Source organism: Malaya genurostris, chromosome 3 (genome assembly GCF_030247185.1).
Source record: "Malaya genurostris strain Urasoe2022 chromosome 3, Malgen_1.1, whole genome shotgun sequence".
Taxonomy (NCBI): Eukaryota; Metazoa; Arthropoda; class Insecta; order Diptera; family Culicidae; genus Malaya; species Malaya genurostris.
In genome coordinates, this window is record NC_080572.1 from 302,870,535 (window position 1) to 302,898,141 (window position 27,607).

Genomic DNA, 27,607 nt, shown 5'->3' on the forward strand with positions numbered 1-27,607 from the left:
AATCGATGTCTTTTTTACTGAATGTTGAACATACTTATTTCCAAGGTATTTCTGAACGAATAAAAAAAAAAGAACTGTCAATCTTTATCGCCCTTAAAAATTTTATGCAAAACGACGTATAAAAAATAGAACATATAATAAAAGTGTGATATGCAAAGTCCACTTGTGCTAAGCAAGTACACGAAATCGTTTCGAAGAATACCATAACTAACTATATATTTTACTATTCTGATAATTAAAACTATTGAAGCAATAAATTAAATTATGATATAATAAACCCAAATCTTTATTAATTTATTTCTGAGAATTATAGGAAACCTATGTACCCTGTTGTGCTCTTCTGGTAATATTCTCTTACTTTACACCCACAATAGCTAAAATATTTGTGCCCTAGCACAAAATTTGGCTAACCCCTAAATAAAATATTGTGTTGTACTGACATATTTCGTCCTGAACATCTCATGGTCGTGAAAGGGTTAAAGGTTCTCAATCACAAATCCAATACCTTCAATAATACATGAAGACGATTTATTTTTCAAATTATGATATCAGTTGAAATCAGTATTTGAAACGAAACTTGAAGTTCGTACAGAATCCGTTGTTCTTGAGATTTCTAATGGCTCCGTCGTGGATGTCAAATGTTAAAGCTTCGTTTTGTGTTTCTTTGTCATTTAACCGTTAAAGCATGATTGACATGATTTGTACATAATTTATACGCCTTTATTGACTGTATTGTACACAGCGTGTTTCTTCGGACAACGATAACAGTGCTCTAGTAGGCTGTGTAATTTCTGATACTCATCCATAGCAACAATTAACCACGTGAGCAAAACACAAAACCATCCTCGTACGTCATTTGCACCTTTTTCAACGGGTACGAGATTATGTTGTTCATGACTATTCAGTCGAAATGGCGGAACCGATAATCCTGGAGCTTTGTCCGCTGTTCAGGCTGGTCCTCCAACGGCTCTAGAAAGAAGCTCGTTCGTGTCATTCGCTTTGTCTGTATCGTTTGTATCGATTTTTGATTTGTTCGCCATCAGCCGGTTTTATCGAGGGGACTTTCGATTAATTGCTAGATTACGGCGATGATTATTTTTAACGATTATGATTATTCATTGAATATTTGTTTTGCCTGTGCTATTTAACAAATTAAAGAGCGAACATTAATCGATATAATCGTTTCAAATTCATTCCAAAACTCACCAAACAACATTGAACAGGAGAATAACGATATTTCGTTCACATCAAATATAAATTTGAATGGCTGCTGATTTTTTATTAATTATTTCGGAGAAAGTGGTTTCTGTCAAAATTTTATTTAAATATTACTTCAACGAACTTTTTCGTTTGTTTCTTCGTTCTAAACTTGATTACTCTTCAATAATTAATAATAAAGAGCAATAATTAATAATAAAGAAATAATTGTTTTGGTAAATTACGGTGATTAACATAAATCTATCATTTGATTGAAGATATCAATTCACCAAAACTTCAATACACAGACACTTTTTGTCGAATGATATCCGGAAATTCTACGAAACAGTCATTTCGCCTCAGTTCAAAATTTGTTTTCGTGCAGTTTCTGGAAACGGATTTCCTAAAGTAGCACGGATTTTTATTACACGGATTTTTTATTGTAATGCAAAACAACAGCTGTGTTAGTGACCCTGCAACGAGAAATCAGCGAAGGTTAAAATCGTAATTCTGGCCACGCTATAAACATGACAAAAATTCTAGCACCGCTTGCAAGTGGCTAGGTTTTATCCACATAATTTAAAAAAAATTTCGATAACATATACTGCTTGAAATCGTTACATTGCGCTCTCTTTCCAAAAGTCAAATTTTTACCGTAACAACTTTTTACCTTTCTCATATAGAAAGGTTATGCAATCACTGTGAAAACCGACTTTTGAACTGAGGCCCGAAGGGCCGAGTGTCATATAATATTCGACTCAGTTCGTCGAGTACGCAAAATGTATGTGTGTATGTGCGTATGTAACGTTCTTTGCACTAACTTTTCTCGGAGATGACTGAACCGATTTTCACAAACTAAGATTCAAATGAAAGGTCTTGTGGTTCCATGAAAAATTTCTGAATATTATTTAGATCCGACTTCTGGTTCCGGAATTATGAGGTAAAATGTGCAAAATTTAAAATATGTTTTCTAACTTTTCTCATAGATGGCGCGGCCGATTTTTACAAACTTAGGTTCAAATGAAAGGTTCTGTTGTTCCATACGTAATTCCTGAATTTCATCCGGATCCGACTTTCGGATCCGGAAATATAGGGTAAAGTGTGTTAAAAATTTTTTACCATCACTTAAAGTGGTGAAAAACCGTAAAAAGTTTTCTAAATCGACCTCAAATCTTCTCCAATGGATAGTTTTTATAAGTAGACGGTCAAACAAACAGATTTCGATTATTCTTTCAAGAATCGAAGAAAATTATTTTGAAGAATACCACAGTATTATATAAGATAGTATGATTGAAATGAGAAAGGCATCATTACACCACTAGGTGGATTAAAACAGGTTTTATTCTTCAGTACAATCTTTATCTAGAGCGACAAACTTGACCCATTGGTCTTCCAACATTATGATGCTCTTAAAAAAAAGATTCGATGCAATTTTTTTCCCTGGATTTGACGAAATTTCTTTCTCGGAGAAACCTTTGCAGGTTTGGAAATAGATAATAGTCGCTGAGGGCTAGGTCTGAGGAATACGGGCGATAGCGATCCGTACCGCAAATCATCAGGATGAAGTTTTAGTTACCGTCAATCAGTCACTGAAAATCGCTGGTTTAAAAACCAAAGCGCATTCTCCAACGGTCTGTGCGAATCTCAATGAGTCTCATGAGTCAATCACCGATTGATACGATTTAATAATCTTAAATATATTGAACAAATTTTTGTAAAAAACAAATGTAATCTTATTCAATTTTTTTCTTATGATAATTTCTGCTCCGCCGATAGCATCTAAAAATAGAAGAGTTACAAAAAAAACTTTCACAATTTACAGATGAAAAATTCTGCGACGCCAATTTTTCGCTTTGATTCTACTTACCGTAATGAAGTTCTGCATCAATTTTGGTTACCCATTGAGCTGCAACAAAACCACTTCAAGTTCTTCAACCTAATCTGGCAAAGAATCTTCCGAAAAATTATTTAAAAAAAAAGTATTACAGAACCAGTATAACCATAGCAACTTTAAGGGGTAAGGCCACCTTGCGCGTCAAAAAAATAGGACAATTCCAGAAACGTTTTCCGGAAATATTGTGAAAACTATCGAAATTTTATTCCCAGTATTTATTCAAATGTACTTCAACGTACAAAAAAATATTGTGACATGATTCCGATAAAAAATAGCCTCTTTATGACCAAGTTGCTGCGGCTAGTTTTCCGGGAGGTCCAAAACGGGCGAACCGGTTGTGTCTTCAAAATCAAAGCTGAAACAAGAACCAACGTGTTTTTAAGCATATATCATAAATTAGTATACCATGCAGGAGATTTCAAAAGTACTACTTTTTCGAAAAATTATAAGCATATAGGGGAAAAGTTCAATTTTTTACATGAAAATTTCATATTGTATTGTTTATAAAAAAAAGTTTTCATCATATCAAAAACCCCCTACGTAGTATACTAGAGAATGTGATTTTAGAAGTATCCTCAAAATTTGAAAAATGCATGCATTGCCACGAGATGCCTTCGCAAAATGTCGTAAACAACCCGTTCGAGATTAATTTTTTTCTCATTCTAGAGGGTTTTAGGAAAATTTAAGGCTCACAAAAAAAATTCGATTTTTCGAAAGTTCTATGGTGGCCTTAAAGGGCGTGTAGGGTCTAACACTTTTGAAAAATTATTTATTATTTTCTTTATATTTTCTTATAGTAAAACATTTCAAGAATATTCTGTGAAATTTTCAAGCCTATTGAAACGAAACTCTGGAAGTTATGCATCTTTATCTAAGGCAATCTCATTATGCAAAGAAGCAAGAGCTCGTCGCACAGGGCCTAGACTTCTACTTCGATTGACTTTAAAACTTGACGAAACATTCTTGAAATGTTTCATTATAATAATTTATAAAAAAAAATATGATTTTTTGAAAATGTTAGACCGTACGGGGTCCCTAGAGTTATTAATTGTTACCATTACTTTTATAGACAATAAACTTTGAACGCATTTTTCTCGAAAGCAGGTTTTGAAAGTCCGTGTCCATCGTTATTCAAAAACTACTCCACCAATTTTTTTCAAATTTTGCACACATTTTCTATATATAAAAACCCAACGTTTTTCTTTTCATTGTGTGTTACTTTGGGAAGGTTTAACAGCTACAAAATGGCGGATTTTTTCGTGAAAAATCGTAGTTTTGACTTTAAAGAACCACCAAAAATTTAAAAAAAAAAAAAAACAAAATAAACAGAAACGTTGGGGTCAGTCACGTACCCAGAGGAGGGGAGGGGGGGGGTCAAGGGGCCCGGGCCCCTCTCGAAATCAAAAACAGATATATAATTATTTAGAAGGTCTCAGACAATAATGTAATACAATAACAGTTCCAGTGAAAAAGTTTAAAGTGTCTGTTAAAAACACCCGTAAAAGACATACCGAGAATTAGCAATCTTCAGTAACATTTTTTTTTGTAATCTTTGGGCCCGTCCCGAAACGAAATGATGATGATGCTTTGAATTTATTTTGTTGAACAATAATTCCGGAAAAAAAAATCGCAAAAATGATGATTTTTTTTTCATTGTCCAACAAGCCGTAGGTTGTGCAAGTGACTTTTCGCATTATTCCATTAGAAGGAGTTTTACGCGCTTGATGAGAAAGTGATGTTTCGGAGTGAAGTGTGAAACACGATTTTCCACACTGTTTTATACAATTGTTACTTAGCAGCTAAAAGACAATGCACAGCACCCTTTTACATGACGTTTCAATTTTAGCACGGTTCGTTTTTGGCAACATAATCGTGCGATTACGACATATGTAAAGACATTGCTTCAGATAGAATTGGAACAAAGACAATTGCCTGTATTTCAGTTATTTATTATTCAATTCAAGATCTTTTTTTTATACAAATGTAGCGTTTTCTTCATACTTTTAAGAAAAAATACGGATAATATTATTCGTCACGGTTTCGAAGTAATTCTCGAATTTTTCCTGTAACACGGCTCATTAGGCGGCGCACACCTTCTTCGTCCATCGTTTTAGCTATCTTATTCCACCAGGTCGTCATCTGATTGATGTCTTTGACAACCTTTCCCTTTGCCTTGAGTCTCCTCTTCATGATTGCCCAGTATTTCTCAATAGGGATGAACTGGGGGCAGTGGGTTGGGTTAAGGTTTTTCGGAACAAACTGGACCCCTTTCTCTGCATACCATTCTTGAACGACTTTTCTGTAATGACAGCTTGCCAAATCTAACCAAAACACTAGGAATGGTCATGGGATCGAATGAACGGCAAAATTCGTTTTTGGAGACACTCTTTTTGGTATAGTCCGATGTCATTGTCTTATATGTAACGAAAACTTTCGTTTTTTGCCACAGCTGCAAATGCCCTGCCAAATCATAAATTTTTTTGCAAATTTGTCGGCAAAAACAAATTTAAATTTGGCTGAAACATTCCCCCGAGCCGTTGCCAAGTAAAATTTTTGACCTGAGATTTCCCCGAAGTCAGCCTTGACATAGGTTTCATCGTCCATCAGAAGACACCCGTTGAACTTGGTCAGCACCTGATCATATAGTTTCCGAGCACGAATTTTGACCACACTATTCTGCTTTATGGTCCGATTTGGCTGTTTGCTAGATCGATACGACTTAATTCCTTCCCGGAGTCGAGTTCTCCCTACGGTATTATGGGCAGCATCGAATTTTCTGGCCAAATCACGGTCCGACAGATTAGGATTCCTCTTAATCGTCTTCAAAACCTTACCACGCAGTTTCAGGTCGACAGTTCCACTCCGACGATTGGTTTGAGGCCTTCGAATCGTCGTCAATGTTTCCTTATACTGTTTGATAACGCTCCATACGGTATTTCTGGGCAATTTCAGCTGATTAGCTAGCCTAGATGCAGACCACAATGGATTTTCCAAATAACTGTGCACAATTTTTTCCCTTCTTTCGGCTTCCATGTTGATTGTTTACAAAGTACAGTCGATTTGCGGAATGTTAAAAATCATACGTGAAGCTGACAAAATTCCCGACACGTGGGCGCCAAAAACTTCCAAATCCGTCAACCAGGAGCGCCACAATATGAGCAAAAGTTTGTTCCAATTCTAAATGAAGCAAGCTTTATTAGAAAGATCGCAATATGTTCAAAATTTAAACAATATTCAATACTAGCTGAATTACCCGGCGTTGCTCGGAAATGTTTCGTGAAGGAAAGGCCGAAAAAAATTCTCCAAATTGTCCTGCTTAGTGAAATACTCTTGTAGTGAAACATAACTTAGACGGAAACCCGATCGAACAATACTCCGTTCATGTTCAGATTGCGAATGATCAGTGTCCCATCTCAGATCTCACAATAATCATAATTTTCATGGTATTCTCGACAAATTGGGTCAGTTTTATATTTGAACCCTTTTGTTAGGAACATTTAGAACACCTTTCTATAAATACCTTCTTAGTAACCTCCGAGTTTCATATGTATATGTGCTTGTAACGTACTTCCGTACTTCCTCGTCACAATCGATCTACAATACCTTTGGCTTCCATGGAAATAATCACTTGCTACTCCCTCCTCTTTATAAAAATTTTATGACATCATGAATTGTACAAAATTTTCCATCTGATAATGATTATTTTATAACGAAAGGTTGTTTAACATCATAACTACGTTCGTACTATAGAATGACGTTTTTATATAATTTATTTTACCAAAGTTTTAACCATTTTGGTCGTTCATCGGAGAGGAAAACCTATAGAATAATGATTCAGTTAATACAAATGTTGTTGTAATCCTATTTCCATCACATTGAGTTAACAGTTTTCTAAATTTTACATAATAAAATGCACATTGATTGTATGATTTCGTCAATTCAGATCAATGTTGAGAATACTTATTCCCCCTCACTCTTGTGAATATTTTTGTGAACCTCACTTAGTTGCTAGAAATATACTGTACTCGTGAAGAAGTACCAATTTTTCGTAAAACCCGATAAATTTTCCCTTTCACATTCCATGTTCGGGACACTTGCTACTCTCTCTCACCCTCAAAATAACCTTATAATCTATATTGATTTAACTTTTTGTCAGTGAACTTACTACAGATCTCCTCTATGGTTACCCTGAGTAGTGTATCTGTGCTTTTCAAAAAATATCGATTCCCACCTTTGGTACACGTGCCAAACTTGGTGGCGATTCGTTTAGTTGTTTCGTAGTTATGCTGAAACTTAAATACACTCGCGTTCGTAGACAGATAAAGATTATTTTCCCTTAGCTCTCTGAATTCCCCGGCAAAATGGAACCAGATCCTTTGAAATTATTCAAAGAAAAACACGACCTTGAAATTTTTGCCACTCTCTTGTTTTATAAAAAATGGGAGATTAAAATTTATTTTCAAAAACCCCTCCTTCTAGTCTAAATGTCGATTCTATTCAATATTATTTCGTCATTGACCCACTCCCTCCATGTTAAGGACACTTCCTACACACTTTCCTCCCTGAAAATGTCCTAATGATCATTTCTGAAGAGCAGGAAGTATCTGTGCCAAATTTGATAGCAATCCGTTCAGTAGTTCCGGAGTTGCGTCGTTACAAACACTACACCCCCTTTTTAGAGGGACGCACTACATCCACCCCACACGAATACCCTAAGTTGCACAAAAAGTATCTATGGTCTCCAAAAAGTATCGATTCTCGTCAAATTAAATAAATTTTTTCATTACCCCTGTTAAGGATAGTTGCTACGCTCTCTCCCCCATAAAAGTACCCTTACAACTATCTCTGAAGAGCAAAAAGCAGCTATGCCAAGTGTGATAGCAATCCGTTCAGTAGTGTCGGAGTTATGCCGTTACATCCCCCTTTTAAAATGCACTTACAACATCCACTCCCCAAATATCATATCTAAGGTATGGAAAAAGTTTTCATGATCTTCAAAAATACTACTTGATACTTGCTACGCTACTTCCCCTATAAAAATACCTTTATGACTATTTCTGAATAGCAAGAAATAACTGTACCAAATTTTATAGCAATTCTTGCAATAATTCCGGAATTATGCCGTTACAAACATTGCACTCCTTTTTTAGAGGCACTTACTACACCCTCTCCTAACAGAATATCCTAATAATCTTATCTAAGTTGTGCAAAACGTGTCTTCAAAAAGTACCGATTCTCGTCAAATTAGATAATATTTTTAATGACCACCTTTGTTAAGGACACTTGCTACGCTCCCCCATGGAAATATTCTTACAATCATATCTGAAGAGCAAGAAGTACATGTACCAGGTTTAATAGCAATCCGTTAGGTAGTTTTGAAGTTATGCCATTACAAACATTACACCCCCTTTTAAAATGCACTTGCTGCATCCATCCCCCATTAAATTATATCTACGGTATGCTAAATGTTTCTAAGATCTTCAAAACATATCGGTTTTCATCAAGTTATATGAATTTTTTCATGACCCCTCTTTGATTAAGACACTTGCTACGCTCCCTCCCCCATAAAAATACGCTTATGACCATCTCTGAAGAGCAAGAAGTACATGTGCCAAGTTTGATAGCAATCCGTTCAGTAGTTTCGAAGTTATGCCATTACAAACATTACACCCCCCCCTTTTTAAAGGCACTTGCTACATCCACCCCCCATATTATCATATCTAATATGTGCAAAATGTTTCTATGGTCTTAAAAAAGTATCGATTCTCGTCAAATTAGACAAATGTTTTCATAAGCGTCCCCTGTTAAGAACACTTACTACGCTCCCTCCCTCCATAGAAATACGCTTATGACCATCTCAGAAGAGCAAGAAGTATCTGTGCCAAGTTTGGTGGCAATCCGTTCAGTAGTTTCGAAGTTATGCCTTTTTAAACATTACACTCCCCTATTTAAAGGCACTTGCTACATCCACCCCCCATATAGTCATATCTAAGGTATGCAAAATGTTTCTACGGTCGATCGATTCTTGTCAAGTTATATGAATTTTTCCAAGACCCCCCCTTGGTAATGACACTTGCTACGCTCCCTCCCATATAAATATACTCCCTAAACCATCTCTGAAATACAAGAAGTACTTGTGCCAAGTTTGGTGGCAATCCGTTCAGTAGTTCCGAAGTTATCGCGTTACAAACATACAAACTTACATCCATTTTTATATATATATATATATATAGATATATATATATATATATATATATATATATATATATATATATATATATATATATATATATATATATATATATATATATATATATATATATATAGATTTATATAGATATAGATTAATGATAGCTACAAAGAGTATTCCACATCATGTCAAATATATAAGATAATCTTATGAAACATAAAACTCTTCGTAACGTTATTTTTACAAGATTTTCATATAACGAATGAAATTTTCAGTCTGAGTCAAATTTATTGGCGCGCCCTATAACCATTACTAGATATCCACACAACATACATTGAAAAAATTTATGAAGCGCATATTATATTCACTTCGAATTAATATAGATAGGTTTATCTATACCGTATGACTAGTTTCATAAAATTTATATATAACTTTTGATGGAGGTCATCCCAGTTCTATATAGCAGTTATATATAGATCAAATGATTGCTATTTGATTGAATAAGTGATACATATAAGATTCAAATTAATTAAAATACTGGGATAATGGTGCTTAAGGGAATAAAAAACAATAAAAATAATTGTCTTATCAAAAACTTGTTATATTTTTCGTATGTTGAGAGTTTCATAAAGAAAATTTATTTTAATTTTGCAACTACACTTACTTCTTTGGAACTGGCTGATTTCATCGGATATTTACTGTTACCAGACGAATCAGATGCGCAACGAATCGGAAACTACTTCTTTTATTGAGGATTTGAGCTATACTAGTCGTTATGATATTTGCGAAGGATTAGTAGGATCCCGAAACTATAAATAAATAATTTAAATCCTCTTATTAGACAGAAAGAATGATGAGACGTACCGGGTAATTATTTCATAATCCGTTAGGGCATATCCTTGAACGAAATTGAATGAGCTGTCTTGTCAGCGACTTAAAATAACGGAACTTCCTAGAAAAAACTGTCTGGAGCAGTTGATGAATATCGAGGACACAACTCCTTCTTCAGCTTCAACTTGTATATGGTATGTTTATCAATATCATAAATATTATGAAGATATAAAATTTCTTGAACATCATTTTGATTTTATGTAGAGTTCCATTAAAAGTCATAAGTTGTCATGTCTTTTGTGAAATACCATCTGTGTACGATTCATAAGACATATCAAATGAATATAAATTATGTAACGAGTTAGGTTTCATCGGATTTCCATATAAATTATATGGAATATTCTCATAACTTTCATTATGGTAACGTCTATTTAGATTTAACGTACACTTTAAATAAAGATTATAAGTTTCCATATAACTTCTATAAATTATTTTTTTTCATAAATACGTTTATTTCTTAAGGCAGTTTACATAAGTTTTTCTTCGCCGTAGCATCACTTTTACATAATATTCTTATCCTAATTTAATTCTAACATAGTCACAACGTTTTGAATTTATTAAAACATATTCTCTTATAGCTTAAATATCATCTTAGGTAACTCGTCATTAATTATGAAATCTACTCGGAAATATTATTTGAACCAAATGATTAACTTCTATAAATTATAAAATAAGCTGTTATTTTCAGAACTTTTGTTGATAATTTCATACACTGTTTCGAGTTTGTTTGTATCATTACATTATTTTTATTCTAATTTAGCTATTGGTTGAACTCATGGACGCAGCTGGGATCAGAGCTAAGTCTTAAAAGGGGCCTTTATTAAATTGAAACTCCAATTTTCTTTATGAAATGATAAATAAGTTTCATGTATGAAAGGTCACGACAAGCAAGAATGTCTCGAACTGGGATATTGGATAGTCTACCTTGGGTACGCAAAGAATTTATTAGTTGAGATCTGACATCACGATACTCCACGCATGTCCAAACGACATGATCAATATCCCGATAACCTTCTCCGCAAGCACAATGATTAGTCTCGGAGAGCCCAATTCGAAGGAGATGTGCATCTAACGTGTAGTGATTGGACATGAGTCTGGACATCACACGAATGAAATCCCTACTCACATCCAGTCCCCTGAACCATGCCTTTGTCGATATATTCGGAATAATTGAGTGCATCCACCGACCCAGATCATCTCTATCCCAAGAAGCTTGCCAGCTGGCAAGTGTTCTTTGGCGAGACGAGCAATACAATTCGTTGAAAGCAATCGGTCGCTCATAAATTTCACCCTCAATAGCACCACGTTTGGCTAAAATATCGGCTCTTTCATTGCCAGGAATGGAGCAATGAGCCGGGACCCAGACTATAGTGATTAGATAATTATTGTTCAATATGTCGTTCAGGCACTGTTTTATTTTGCCCAAGAAAAACGGTTCAGTCTTGCCAGTCATGTTTGAGCGAATGGCTTCAATTGCACTCAGACTATCTGTGAAGAGGAAATAATGGTTTGGAGATAATGTGACGATTACACTCAAACTATAATGAACTGCTGCTAGCTCTGCTATATAAACAGATGCAGGTTCTTGAAGCCTAAATGAGGCCGAAACATTATTGTTGAACATACCAAACCCTGTCGCTTCTTCAATTCGCGATCCGTCCGTGTAAAACATTTTCTCAGAGTCAATATGCCTGAACTTACTTGAAAATATTTTTGGGATTTCCGTCGAGCGTAGGTGATCCGGGATTCCACGCACTTCGCGCTGCATGGATGTGTCGAAAAATAAAGTTGAGTCAGGGACATCTAGGAGGCTGACATGGATAGGAATATATCTTGAAGGGTTGATTTCCTGTGACATATGGTTAAAATATACTGTCATGAATTTTGTTTGAGATCGAAGCTCGACTAGTCGTTCGAAATTATTAATTACCATGGGATTCAGCACCTCACATCTTATTAGCAGGCGTGATGAAAGCTCCCAAAATCGATCTTTTAATGGAAGAACTCCCGCCAGAACTTCAAGACTCATTGTATGTGTTGAATGCATGCAGCCTAAGGCAATTCGCAAACAACGGTACTGAATTCGCTCAAGTTTGATAATATGAGAGTTTGCAGCGGAACGAAAACAAACGCATCCATATTCCATCACTGAAAGTATCGTTGTTTGATACAATTTTATTAGATCTTGCGGATGAGCACCCCACCAAGATCCTGTTATTGTTCGAAGAAAATTTACTCTTTGTTGGCATTTCTTTATCAGATACCTAATGTGTCCTCCCCACTTGCATTTGGAATCGAACCACACCCCGAGGTATTTAAAAGTTAAAACCTGTTGGATCATTCTTCCCATCATATGGAGCTGAAGCTGCGCGGGATCATGCTTTCTTGAAAAGACGACTAACTCTGTTTTCTCCGCAGAGAATTCGATACCAAGATGAACAGCCCAAACGGACAAGTTATCTAAGGTATCTTGCAATGGTTTATGCAGATCAATAGCTTTGGGTCCAGTAACTGAAACCACGCCATCATCTGCCAATTGTCTTAGTGTACATGGGGTTACAAGACAGCTGTCAATGTCATTCACGTAAAAATTATAAAGGAGCGGACTGAGGCATGAGCCTTGCGGTAGACCCATGTAGCTAATTCTGAATGTTGTCAAATCGCCATATGAAAAATGCATGCGTTTCTCTGACAAAAGGTTGTGCAAATAATTATTTATAACCGCTGGGAGTCCATGTTGGTGAAGCTTGTCTGAAAGAACATCAATGGAAACTGAATCAAATGCTCCTTTAATGTCTAAAAATACAGATGCCATTTGTTGCTTTTGAGCGAAGGCAATTTGGATGTCAGACGAAAGTAATGCAAGGCAATCATTCGTCCCTTTATTTCTACGGAAGCCAAACTGAGTATCTGACAACAAACCGTTCGTCTCGACCCAAGTGTCGAGACGTCGTAGAATAATTTTTTCGAACAATTTTCTGATGCAGGACAACATCGCAATGGGTCTATATGAGTTGTGATTGGAAGCTGGTTTCCCCGGCTTTTGAATGGCGATAACTTTCACTTGTCTCCAGTCAGGTGGAACAATATTTTGCTCAAGAAACTTGTTGAACAATTCCAACAAACGTCTTTTTGCGAGGTCGGGCAGATTCTTCACCAAGTTGAATTTAATTCTGTCCAACCCAGGGGCGTTATTGTTACAAGACAAGAGTGCTATAGAAAATTCCATCATTGAAAATGGGTTATTAATAAAACCATTATTTGGAGGAGATTCCCTTATAATGCTCTGCGTAGGAACAGAATCTGGGCAAACTTTCCTAGCAAAGTCAAATATCCATCGGTTCGAGTATTCATCACTCTCATTGCCCACGTTACGATTCCTCATTCGTCTGGCCGTGTTCCAAAGAGTGCTCATTGAGGTTTCTCTTGACAAACCTTCGACAAAATGTCTCCAATAGCTACATTTTTTGGCTCGAAGTATGCTCTTGTACTTGGTTTCTAAAGCCATAAGTTTTTCAAAATTCTGAGGAGTTCCTCCTCCCCGTTTTAGAAACGTCTTGCAAGCATTTTGCTTTGCGAGTTTAGCCTCTGAGCACTCTTTGTCCCACCAGGGGTTGGGAGGCCTTCTGTTAGTCGTTGGCCCAGGAAAGCGTTTAGTTTGGGATTGTTCTGCTGCCTCCAGAATCGAACAAATGAGGAAGTCATATTCTTCAAGTGGAGGGAGCTCTTCCATTGAATTCAAAATACTAGAGATACTACTTTGGTATTTAATCCAGTCGATATTTTTTGTCAAATCATATGGAATACTAGCTGAAGTAGCAATGCAATTGCTAATTGAGATGATGATTGGTAAATGATCGCTACCGTGTAAATCAGGCAATATTTTCCAGGTGCAATCTAGTCGAATTGATGTTGAGCAAAGAGATAGATCTAATGCACTTGGGCGTGCAGGAGGTCTTGGGATCCGTGTCATGCTACCCATATTTAATACCGTCATGCTAAAATTGTCACAAATGTTTTGTATTAAAGATGATCTGCTATCATTGTAAACGGAACCCCACATCATTCCGTGCGAATTTAAATCCCCCAGAATCAATCGTGGAGCAGGAAGGGCTTCAACCATTTCATTAAGCTGTCGCTGTCCAACTTGTGCTTTTGGAGGAATATAAACCGAAGCTATGCAAATATCTTTGCCTTTAATGTTTATTTGGCAAGCAACAACTTCTATACTAGAAGTTGAAGGGATGTTTAATCTATAAAAGGAATAGCATTTCTTAATTCCCAAAAGCACTCCACCATACGGAGAGTCTCTATCGAGACGTATAATGTTAAAATCATTAAAATTTAAAGCTATGTTTGAAGTAAGCCATGTTTCGCATAAAGCAAATACATCACATTTTTGGCTATGCAATAAAATTTTAAATGAATCAAGTTTTGGCATGATACTTCGACAATTCCACTGCAGGACAGTGATTGTATCATTTGCGGCGGGTGATAAATTATCCATCAAAAGATACAAAACCTGAGACAATTGGCCATTGAGCTGATAACTGCTTCAAAAAATTTCTAGCTATTGGAAGGAATGCCATTATGAGGGTCTTTAAGGGTTCAGATATATTGAATGCTGAGAAAATCCATTCAACAATTTCCGAAAACTTCAGTAATCCTGTTGGTGGCTGTGAAATAGAGCCCACATGATTATTACCTTTTTCTGTGCTAGATCCTGGATTGGTTTGTGAATTTGACAAACCAGGAGGCACAGTCTTTGGTTTTGACTTTTTTTGTTTAACACGGGGATCTTTTTTTGAAGATGAAATTTTAGGTGTCTTTTTTGGTAATTTGGAAGAAGACTTCTTTCTCTTAACTGACCCTTGGGTAGTGATAAACGAATTACCTTCACTATTTTCGTCAGAGTCAGAGTCCTCTGGTTCCTCTAGATTTGAAAACCCGTTTTCAGTTTCCCAAGGGGGGACATCAATGACCGTTTTAAGCATTTCTGCATATGTGCGCTTAGACCGTGCTTTTAAAGAAAGCTTAATTTTGTCTTTGTGTACTTTAAATGCAGTGCATACTGAAATATCCTCATGAGGACTTTCTCCACAATAAATACATTTTTCAATTTCCTTGTTGCAATCATTATCTTTATGAGGCCCTTCACACTTAATACATTTTGGTTTATTACTACAGTAGGTAGCTGTGTGGCCGAATTTTTTGCAGTTCGTACAATTCATTACATTTGGAACAAAAAGCCGAACAGGGAGGCGAATTTTATCGACATAGACATGGGACGGCAACGCAGACCCGGCAAATGTCACTCGAAACGAGTCTGATGGGCGATAAACTTTTTTTCCCTCTTCATAAACTACTGAGTACAGTTGTTTGCACTCCAGTATTTTCACACCCTCAAGCATAGAGTTCTTGGAACGACCAACACCATGCTTGAGTAAATCATCTACCGAAAGACTCGCTTCGGTAACAACACCGTCAATTTCGACATCTTTGGAGGGTATGTAAACTTTATACTCTTTAATGAAATGTTCCGAAGAGACAATATCATTCGCGTGTTTCAAACTATTTACCACAACACGAATTTTATCGTTATTTACTTTTATGATCTCTTTGATTGAAGAGTATCGTGATGTCAAACCTTTATTAGTTTGTACAATGTTTAATGGCTTTGATATACGTCTAAAAAAGACTATCCAAGGCCCAGAAGAGCTCTCCTGATATTTTTTCGTTCGTGGGGGTATCGGATTCATGCTAGGATTTACGTCCATGGATTCATCCATTACATTAAAATTTTTAACTAAACTTTAAAATAAAATTTGAAACCAACACTACACAGTACTCAATCAAAAGGAAAAGAAAAAACTTCTACCTTGAAATTGTTGTCTATCTCCGTTGCACTGCCGTGTAGATCCTCGTTGCTCTAGATGTTCTTGTTGGATGTATCTGGACGTTGATACAATGCTGAAGCTCACTGTAGCGATAGAATATGATGTGATGCTACTGCTACCTGACATCCAGCACCACTCGAATTCCGATTTGCTTTCGTCTTCGCCAGCTGTAACCAGCGCAGGTCACCGGTGTATACCTGCGTGTTGTATGGCAGTGGAAAGACCGAGTTGTCTTGTCTCCTTCCTTGTGCTCCGCACCGATATGCTTCTGCACCGAAGTGCCTTCGCACCGGTGTGCTTTTGCACTCTCCTGCTTCTGTGTGCCTTTGCACTCTTCTTCTTCAATGTGCCTTTGCACTCTCCTGCTCAGCACTTGTGGCTGTATATTGTGGCCTGGGTAGAGCTTGGGAAACGCCCTTTGTTGTTTCCTTCACCAGCTTGGCCCAGCACTAGGGCTCTCTTATGCAGCACGACTATACGTTTTAACGGCTGCTGCCAACAGGTCTCTACCTGTAGTTCAACCGTTGTCGTATTTAACGCGTGTAAACCAACCAGCGTTGTTAAACTGTACGCTTCTATACACAACCTTCTCGGTTGAACGGCTATTACTGAATGAATTCGTTTGGTTTGTTGACAGGAACTTTTCAAGCACTCGTATTCGTTATCTGCAGTCGAAACTGATAAAATCGGCCTCGAATTGTTTGATTGCCAACAAACAACTTTCAAGGTAAGTGCATAAATAAAATAGCTCGAGGGGGGTTTATATATTTGGGAGAAATTTTCTCAAAAATGATTGCGGTTGATTCGCTGAATTTATCATTTTGCTGGAAATAGCGAAAACAGCAGTGAATGATTTTGAAGGTAATTAGAGATAAGCCAGGAGTCATAAAGCAATTTCATTGTTTCTATCATACCAGTAAGCCGTCAAACCGAGCACTGCAACAATTAAAATACGAGATCAGAGGTGGTGCTACCAAATACAAATAATAATACCCCTACGTCCTACAAAAAAAAACGTGCTTAATCCACCTAGCAGTGAGATGATACCTTTTTTTATCAATCAGTATTTATTTTTTGCGTGAATATTCTTCGTTGTGCTTAGTCTTCATGAAATTATTTTAATGACCGTTCGTTTAAAATATATAGTGATTAAAATTTCGGAGCTGCAAGACGAATCGAAGATAGAAATTGTTTTAAATCTTAAAATTCAATCTAAACGTGTGACAATCGAATCAATATTCCATGAGATGTAGAAGTGAGTTCCTCTTTATAGTTATTGTCATTTTTTATGGTACTTCCACAAACGGTATTCAAAGACCAGCTTAACAAAAAAAATAGTTCGTTTGTCCATGAATTAGTATGACGAATAAATTGAAATTAGCACAAACATAGGCTAACCCCTAAATGACCATACCTGAATCGACCAGTATCAGCCGAAAACAACGTTTTCGTTTGGCCCGCCAGGAAAGACGTGGTACTTCGGTACCAAATGAATAAGTGTTTTGGTAGTAGCATTAACTTTAACGTCTGCTTAGCGGTACAAGATGAACTGTTTATGTTTGCAGTAAGCAGTTCAATTTGAAGTTTTTGTATGGGATAATAAGTTTATTTGAATTTGAATTTTTGTTTATTAAATTCGTTTTGGCTTTCTTTTAGCTTCTCTATTAGGTTTTGCACGATGACGACACAAATGAACTGCCGATGAATCAAGTTCATCTTTGACAGTTGCCGTGTACTTGTTTTGTTTTGCGACTGCAAGCTGAAAATTGAAAAATGACGGAAAAGTGCCTGTTAAAAACGTATTCCACAGTGAAAATAACTAAAAAGATTGCCCTGTGTGTGTTTCCAGCACCAAGGAGCGATAAATGTATGAATCTGTTGAGTGTGAGGCGACTTGCAATTTTTACATTCGAACGATGAACTTCTGATGAACTTTTAAACTGTAAACAAGTACATGTCGACTGTCAAAAAAAGTTCATTCTGTTCATTTTTGTGAGTTTATGTCATGTTCGTGCAAAACCTAATTAGGTTTTTTATCGTGACGACACAAATGAACAAGTATTCATCCTTGACAGTTCAGCGGTACTGTTTACAAACAAGCTTAAACAAAAATCGAAGAGCACATCTAAAACAATCATCTTTACACTTTGCAACTAGTCTTTTTTATTTAATAAATATCAAAAACGAAACGTATTCAATCGTGAACAAATGTTTTAAAACTTTATTTAGGTGATACGGACCGTAAATGGTCTGATCCAATTTGTCAATAAACAAACAAAAGAAATTTCTGTTTACAAACAGTACTGCTGAACTGTCAAAATGTGTTCATCCGATTGAGGTTAGCAGTGATGGTAAAAAAACCTAATGGTCGAAGCTTTCGGAAACGGAATTCGGAAATCGGTGTTGCCGAAGTCAGTTAAATTCGTCTAATGGAATGTTAACCATTTTATTACACTTGAAATATTTGAAAATCAGTGTAGCCTTCTTAGAGAAATCGTAGTGCGTTCCACATAAAATTTATGAATACCTTCCGGGATCGAAAACCGAATAATGGTAAAACTGAAATAAGATTATTTGGCCATCGACTCTCAAAATCTGTGAACTTAATAAACTCGATAAATTTATGTGAAACTTTTACACTAAATACCCTGTATCTCCTGAACCGGAAATCTGTAGATGGCTGATCTAACATTTCAATAATAAGTCTTAAGGTTCCATAAAAACTGCTTGTTTTTATAATCAGATCCAATTATAAAAACAAGCAGATTTTGTGGAACCTTAAGACTTATTATTGAAATGTTAGATCAGCCATCTACAAGCAAAATGAGTGACTTTTTTTAAATTTCATTACATATATCATCCTGCAGTTCCGGAACCAGAAGTTGGATCCAAATGAAATTCAGAAACCTTATATGGGAGCATCAGTTTGTAGAAATCATTAAAGCCATCTCCGAGAAAAATTAATGAAATTATTTGGAACACACAAATTTGCTTATCTCGACGAATTTCTTCGAATGGTACACTGAAATGAAAATCTTATATATAATCATCAGATTTGTCATATGAATCATATGCAGAATATAATTTATAGATCATTCAGTAATAGCCGTTCAACCGAGAAGGTTGTGTATAGAAGCGTACAGTTTAACAACGCTGGTTAGTTTACACGCGTTAAATACGACAACGGTTGAACTACAGGTAGAGACCTGTTGGCAGCAGCCGTTAAAACGTATAGTCGTGCTGCATAAGAGAGCCCTAGTGCTGGGCCAAGCTGGTGAAGGAAACAACAAAGGGCGTTTCCCAAGCTCTACCCAGGCCACAATACACAGCCACAAGTGCTGAGCAAGAGAGTGCAAAGGCACATCGAAGAAGGAGAGTGCAAAGGCACATAGAAGCAGGAGAGTGCAAAGGCACACCGGTGCGAAGGCACTTCGGTGCAGAAGCATATCGGTGCGGAGCACAAGGAAGAAGGAGACAAGACAACTCGGTCTTTCCACTGCCATACAACACGCAGGTATACACCGGTGACCTGCGCTGGTTACAGCTGGCGAAGACAAAAGTAAATCGGAAATCGAGTGGTGCTTGATGTCAGGTAGCAGTAGCATCACATCCAACAATCAGCATCCAACAAGAACATCTAGAGCAACGAGAGTCTACACGGCAGTGCAACGGAGATAGACAACAATTTCAAGGTAGAAGTTTTTTCTTTTCCTTTTGATTGAGTACTGTGTAGTGTTGGTTTCAAATTTTATTTTAAAGTTTAGTTAAAAATTTTAATGTAATGGATGAATCCATGGACGTAAATCCTAGCATGAATCCGATACCCCCACGAACGAAAAAATATCAGGAGAGCTCTTCTGGGCCTTGGATAGTCTTTTTTAGACGTATATCAAAGCCATTAAACATTGTACAAACTAATAAAGGTTTGACATCACGATACTCTTCAATCAAAGAGATCATAAAAGTAAATAACGATAAAATTCGTGTTGTGGTAAATAGTTTGAAACACGCGAATGATATTGTCTCTTCGGAACATTTCATTAAAGAGTATAAAGTTTACATACCCTCCAAAGATGTCGAAATTGACGGTGTTGTTACCGAAGCGAGTCTTTCGGTAGATGATTTACTCAAGCATGGTGTTGGTCGTTCCAAGAACTCTATGCTTGAGGGTGTGAAAATACTGGAGTGCAAACAACTGTACTCAGTAGTTTATGAAGAGGGAAAAAAAGTTTATCGCCCATCAGACTCGTTTCGAGTGACATTTGCCGGGTCTGCGTTGCCGTCCCATGTCTATGTCGATAAAATTCGCCTCCCTGTTCGGCTTTTTGTTCCAAATGTAATGAATTGTACGAACTGCAAAAAATTCGGCCACACAGCTACCTACTGTAGTAATAAACCAAAATGTATTAAGTGTGAAGGGCCTCATAAAGATAATGATTGCAACAAGGAAATTGAAAAATGTATTTATTGTGGAGAAAGTCCTCATGAGGATATTTCAGTATGCACTGCATTTAAAGTACACAAAGACAAAATTAAGCTTTCTTTAAAAGCACGGTCTAAGCGCACATATGCAGAAATGCTTAAAACGGTCATTGATGTCCCCCCTTGGGAAACTGAAAACGGGTTTTCAAATCTAGAGGAACCAGAGGACTCTGACTCTGACGAAAATAGTGAAGGTAATTCGTTTATCACTACCCAAGGGTCAGTTAAGAGAAAGAAGTCTTCTTCCAAATTACCAAAAAAGACACCTAAAATTTCATCTTCAAAAAAAGATCCCCGTGTTAAACAAAAAAAGTCAAAACCAAAGACTGTGCCTCCTGGTTTGTCAAATTCACAAACCAATCCAGGATCTAGCACAGAAAAAGGTAATAATCATGTGGGCTCTATTTCACAGCCACCAACAGGATTACTGAAGTTTTCGGAAATTGTTGAATGGATTTTCTCAGCATTCAATATATCTGAACCCTTAAAGACCCTCATAATGGCATTCCTTCCAATAGCTAGAAATTTTTTGAAGCAGTTATCAGCTCAATGGCCAATTGTCTCAGGTTTTGTATCTTTTGATGGATAATTTATCACCCGCCGCAAATGATACAATCACTGTCCTGCAGTGGAATTGTCGAAGTATCATGCCAAAACTTGATTCATTTAAAATTTTATTGCATAGCCAAAAATGTGATGTATTTGCTTTATGCGAAACATGGCTTACTTCAAACATAGCTTTAAATTTTAATGATTTTAACATTATACGTCTCGATAGAGACTCTCCGTATGGTGGAGTGCTTTTGGGAATTAAGAAATGCTATTCCTTTTATAGATTAAACATCCCTTCAACTTCTAGTATAGAAGTTGTTGCTTGCCAAATAAACATTAAAGGCAAAGATATTTGCATAGCTTCGGTTTATATTCCTCCAAAAGCACAAGTTGGACAGCGACAGCTTAATGAAATGGTTGAAGCCCTTCCTGCTCCACGATTGATTCTGGGGGATTTAAATTCGCACGGAATGATGTGGGGTTCCGTTTACAATGATAGCAGATCATCTTTAATACAAAACATTTGTGACAATTTTAGCATGACGGTATTAAATATGGGTAACATGACACGGATCCCAAGACCTCCTGCACGCCCAAGTGCATTAGATCTATCTCTTTGCTCTACATCAATTCGACTAGATTGCACCTGGAAAATATTGCCTGATTTACACGGTAGCGATCATTTACCAATCATCATCTCAATTAGCAATTGCATTGCTACTTCAGCTAGTATTCCATATGATTTGACAAAAAATATCGACTGGATTAAATACCAAAGTAGTATCTCTAGTATTTTGAATTCAATGGAAGAGCTCCCTCCACTTGAAGAATATGACTTCCTCATTTGTTCGATTCTGGAGGCAGCAGAACAATCCCAAACTAAACGCTTTCCTGGGCCAACGACTAACAGAAGGCCTCCCAACCCCTGGTGGGACAAAGAGTGCTCAGAGGCTAAACTCGCAAAGCAAAATGCTTGCAAGACGTTTCTAAAACGGGGAGGAGGAACTCCTCAGAATTTTGAAAAACTTATGGCTTTAGAAACCAAGTACAAGAGCATACTTCGAGCCAAAAAATGTAGCTATTGGAGACATTTTGTCGAAGGTTTGTCAAGAGAAACCTCAATGAGCACTCTTTGGAATACGGCCAGACGAATGAGGAATCGTAACGTGGGCAATGAGAGTGATGAATACTCGAACCGATGGATATTTGACTTTGCTAGGAAAGTTTGCCCAGATTCTGTTCCTACGCAGAGCATTATAAGGGAATCTCCTCCAAATAATGGTTTTATTAATAACCCATTTTCAATGATGGAATTTTCTATAGCACTCTTGTCTTGTAACAATAACGCTCCTGGGTTGGACAGAATTAAATTCAACTTGGTGAAGAATCTGCCCGACCTCGCAAAAAGACGTTTGTTGGAATTGTTCAACAAGTTTCTTGAGCAAAATATTGTTCCACCTGACTGGAAACAAGTGAAAGTTATCGCCATTCAAAAGCCGGGGAAACCAGCTTCCAATCACAACTCATATAGACCCATTGCGATGTTGTCCTGCATCAGAAAATTGTTCGAAAAAATTATTCTACGACGTCTCGACACTTGGGTCGAGACGAACGGTTTGTTGTCAGATACTCAGTTTGGCTTCCGTAGAAATAAAGGGACGAATGATTGCCTTGCATTACTTTCATCTGACATCCAAATTGCCTTCGCTCAAAAGCAACAAATGGCATCTGTATTTTTAGACATTAAAGGAGCATTTGATTCAGTTTCCATTGATGTTCTTTCAGACAAGCTCCACCAACATGGACTCCCAGCGGTTATAAATAATTATTTGCACAACCTTTTGTCAGAGAAACGCATGTATTTTTCATACGGCGATTTGACAACATTCAGAATTAGCTACATGGGTCTACCGCAAGGCTCATGCCTCAGTCCGCTCCTTTATAATTTTTACGTGAATGACATTGACAGCTGTCTTGTAACCCCATGTACACTAAGACAATTGGCAGATGATGGCGTGGTTTCAGTTACTGGACCCAAAGCTATTGATCTGCATAAACCATTGCAAGATACCTTAGATAACTTGTCCGTTTGGGCTGTTCATCTTGGTATCGAATTCTCTGCGGAGAAAACAGAGTTAGTCGTCTTTTCAAGAAAGCATGATCCCGCGCAGCTTCAGCTCCATATGATGGGAAGAATGATCCAACAGGTTTTAACTTTTAAATACCTCGGGGTGTGGTTCGATTCCAAATGCACGTGGGGAGGACACATTAGGTTTCTGATAACAAAATGCCAACAAAGAGTAAATTTTCTTCGAACAATAACAGGATCTTGGTGGGGTGCTCATCCGCAAGATCTAATAAAATTGTATCAAACAACGATACTTTCAGTGATGGAATATGGATGCGTTTGTTTTCGTTCCGCTGCAAACTCTCATATTATCAAACTTGAGCGAATTCAGTACCGTTGTTTGCGAATTGCCTTAGGCTGCATGCATTCAACACATACAATGAGTCTTGAAGTTCTGGCGGGAGTTCTTCCATTAAAAGATCGATTTTGGGAGCTTTCATCACGCCTGCTAATAAGATGTGAGGTGCTGAATCCCATGGTAATTAATAATTTCGAACGACTAGTCGAGCTTCGATCTCAAACAAAATTCATGACAGTATATTTTAACCATATGTCACAGGAAATCAACCCTTCAAGATATATTCCTATCCATGTCAGCCTCCTAGATGTCCCTGACTCAACTTTATTTTTCGACACATCCATGCAGCGCGAAGTGCGTGGAATCCCGGATCACCTACGCTCGACGGAAATCCCAAAAATATTTTCAAGTAAGTTCAGGCATATTGACTCTGAGAAAATGTTTTACACGGACGGATCGCGAATTGAAGAAGCGACAGGGTTTGGTATGTTCAACAATAATGTTTCGGCCTCATTTAGGCTTCAAGAACCTGCATCTGTTTATATAGCAGAGCTAGCAGCAGTTCATTATAGTTTGAGTGTAATCGTCACATTATCTCCAAACCATTATTTCCTCTTCACAGATAGTCTGAGTGCAATTGAAGCCATTCGCTCAAACATGACTGGCAAGACTGAACCGTTTTTCCTGGGCAAAATAAAACAGTGCCTGAACGACATATTGAACAATAATTATCTAATCACTATAGTCTGGGTCCCGGCTCATTGCTCCATTCCTGGCAATGAAAGAGCCGATATTTTAGCCAAATGTGGTGCTATTGAGGGTGAAATTTATGAGCGACCGATTGCTTTCAACGAATTCTATAGCTCGTCTCGCCAAAGAACACTTGCCAGCTGGCAAGCTTCTTGGGATAGAGATGATCTGGGTCGGTGGATGCACTCAATTATTCCGAATATATCGACAAAGGCATGGTTCAGGGGACTGGATGTGAGTAGGGATTTCATTCGTGTGATGTCCAGACTCATGTCCAATCACTACACGTTAGATGCACATCTCCTTCGAATTGGGCTCTCCGAGACTAATCATTGTGCTTGCGGAGAAGGTTATCGGGATATTGATCATGTCGTTTGGACATGCGTGGAGTATCGTGATGTCAGATCTCAACTAATAAATTCTTTGCGTACCCAAGGTAGACTATCCAATATCCCAGTTCGAGACATTCTTGCTTGTCGTGACCTTTCATACATGAAACTTATTTATCATTTCATAAAGAAAATTGGAGTTTCAATTTAATAAAGGCCCCTTTTAAGACTTAGCTCTGATCCCAGCTGCGTCCATGAGTTCAACCAATAGCTAAATTAGAATAAAAATTATGTAATGATACAAACAAACTCGAAACAGTTTATGAAATTATCAACAAAATGTCAAAAAAAAACAGCTTATTTTATAACTTATAGAAGGTAATCGTTTGGTTCAAATAATATTTCCGAGTAGATTTCATAATTAATGACGAGTTACCTAAGATGATATTTAAGCTATAAGAGAATATGTTTTAATAAATTCAAAACATTGTGACTTTGTTAGAATTAAATTAGGATAAGAATATTATGTAAAAGTGATGCTACGGCGAAGAAAAACTTATGTAAACTGCCTTAAGAAATAAACGTATTTATGAAAAAAAAAAAAAACCAAACGAATTGTCTTCGTTTAGTGGTTTGGATGTTCTTTCATTTTATTGAAACATTATATTGCCCATTGATCATATCTCTTTATTTCAAGCTGTTTGAGTATTTCTTTCAATTTTTTAAATAGAAGATTTAAAACGCAATTTTTAAGGAGTTTTGAACTTTTTATTCTCATTTTTAAATACAGTTTTTTAGATATTCTATGATTATTTTTTTTTGGTTTTTTAAGGAATGGCTATGTAATTCGAATAAATGCATACAATATGTCAATTCCATAATCAGATTCATTCGAGCATCTCCGGTTCGGAGTTGACGGCCACCAACGGCTCGGCGGGTGTTGCTTTAGCAGTTTTATCCTTCGATGGATGACGTCTGCCGCGACAGCGATGTCCTTTCTTGACCTGCTCCGGTTCCGTGGTTTCCGTAACTTCCTGATCAGTGAGATCTACCAGTTGCAGGGCCTGTCGCTTTCGATGACACTGTTTGTGACCAAACTTTCCGTGGCGGTGTCCTTTCTTGTGTTTTTTGTAATGTTTGCGTCGCTTTACACCTTCATCGCTGCTGGAGTTGCTCGAGCTGCTGCTCGAACTGCTACAGCTGGAACTGGACGAACTGGAGCTACTGGATCGGGATCTCCGGGCGTACTTGTGCCACTTCTTCATCCAACGTTTGATGCCACGACCACGGCATCCACTGAAATCCGGCGGTGGAGGCGGTCCACGACGATCCATTGGACCGAATCCCATTCCACCGAAGCCATGTGCCGGTGGACCGAAATGTCCCATATGACCAAACTGATGCGGTGGTGGTGGTCCATGTCGACCCATCGGTCCAAAATGAGGCGGTGGTGGTCCGTGCCGACCGCCCATGGGACCAAAATGGTGCGGATGATGACGGTGATGATGGCGATGATGTGGGCCATGACCGAAATCAACTTCATATCCAAATCGTGACTCAGGACGATGATGGTGGCCATGTCTGCCCCGCTTCCGGCGCCGTCGGTGATCATCCAAACTCAACTCACCCAAATCTTCAGCCATATCGGCATCCTGCAGAGCAGACTCACGATTGGCTGCCAGATCAACTGCCTCCTTCAAAGTTAAATGTTCGTTCTCCTCGCAGAGACGATCCTGGACCGGCCCGGGAGTCAATCCGACGATGAACTTATCCAACAACAACGAATCCAACTGTTCACCAAACTTACAGGAAATTGATAACATTTTCAATCGGGCAAACCACGACTTGACATCTTCGCCACGCTGTTGCTCCGCTCGGTAAAACTTTGCTCTCTCGCGAAACACCGCGATCTCCGGAATGAACTGTTTTGAAAGCAACACACACAACTGGTCGTACTGCTGATCTCGCGGTGAATTTGGGTGACACAAATTGCGCAGTATTCGATACGTTTCGCTTCCAATCACGCTAATCAACACCGACACTTTATTGCTCTCCGGAACTCCATTGGCCTGGAAAAACTCCTCCAATATCTCCTTGTACACGGTCCAGTCGTCCGTATCAGCACAGAACTCAGGAATGATACCAATCTGAACTGAACTGTTCGAAGCCATCTTTACTTTCTGATGCAGCCAGTGTTACTGCCCGAGCTATTTATATGCGTCGCGATGCCGGCCCCGACGCCGCTCATTATCGCTTGTGTGTTGGTTCGAAGGGTGTTCATGTTTTTGCATGCACCGACTTGATCGGCCGGCTTATGATTCACCCAGCCCCGTTCGATGGACCACCGACGCCATCGGAGTAGGAGGGGTTGGGTGGTAAAGGGGGTCAACCCACATTCTCGAATTTCACCACATTCAATCATTGTTGCACCAGTGTGAGTTCATTGATGGGGATTCCTCCTTCGTTCTTGGTTGCAAACACCATTGAACGTGAGCCGCCTGTGTCACGTTGTGTCGACCAGTGCTGCCATCCAGGCAGGATTTTTTTATTTTTTTGAGAATTTCATTTGAAGTAAATTTTTTTGTTACAAACTTTTTAATGAACCGTTGTTTTGTCCTGAAGATTCATGATTCAATTCGTTATGACTTAAAATATTCATTAACTAAGCCTAAACTTATGATCAACAAAAACAACGACGAAAAACAGATTGGGAATCGCTAGATGATAAGATAAGATTACAAAAATAGAAAAAGTTTCCTTCAGAGACAGGACTGGATCTGTATTTCCTTGTATGAGATTTTCTGTTCGTATGTTACAATCATACGAATTGCTAAGGCAAGGTCTGATTCAACAACACAATTTTACTTTACTACAATTGCCTCTTAGCTTTATCTAAAACTGTTTTTCAAGCTCCTTTGCTATCACACAAATGACAAATAAAAGGAATTTTGTAGTAGTTAAGTCCCGCCCGAGTGACAAACAAGAAAACCACAGTGAAA

General features: G+C 37.7%; 2 protein-coding genes across 4 annotated transcripts in view; one reads left to right on the forward strand and one right to left on the reverse strand.

The window, feature by feature from the left end:
* The window catches only part of LOC131435117 (opsin, ultraviolet-sensitive), a 316,741-nt gene that overhangs the window by 215,285 nt on the left and 73,849 nt on the right, over window positions 1-27,607 (forward strand). The window lies entirely within an intron of this gene.
* On the reverse strand, window positions 25,355-26,808 carry LOC131435119 (uncharacterized). The gene has a single exon (XM_058602664.1). The coding sequence runs from the start codon at window positions 26,777-26,779 to the stop codon at window positions 25,496-25,498; it is 1,284 nt and encodes a 427-aa protein (XP_058458647.1). The 5' UTR covers window positions 26,780-26,808; the 3' UTR covers window positions 25,355-25,495.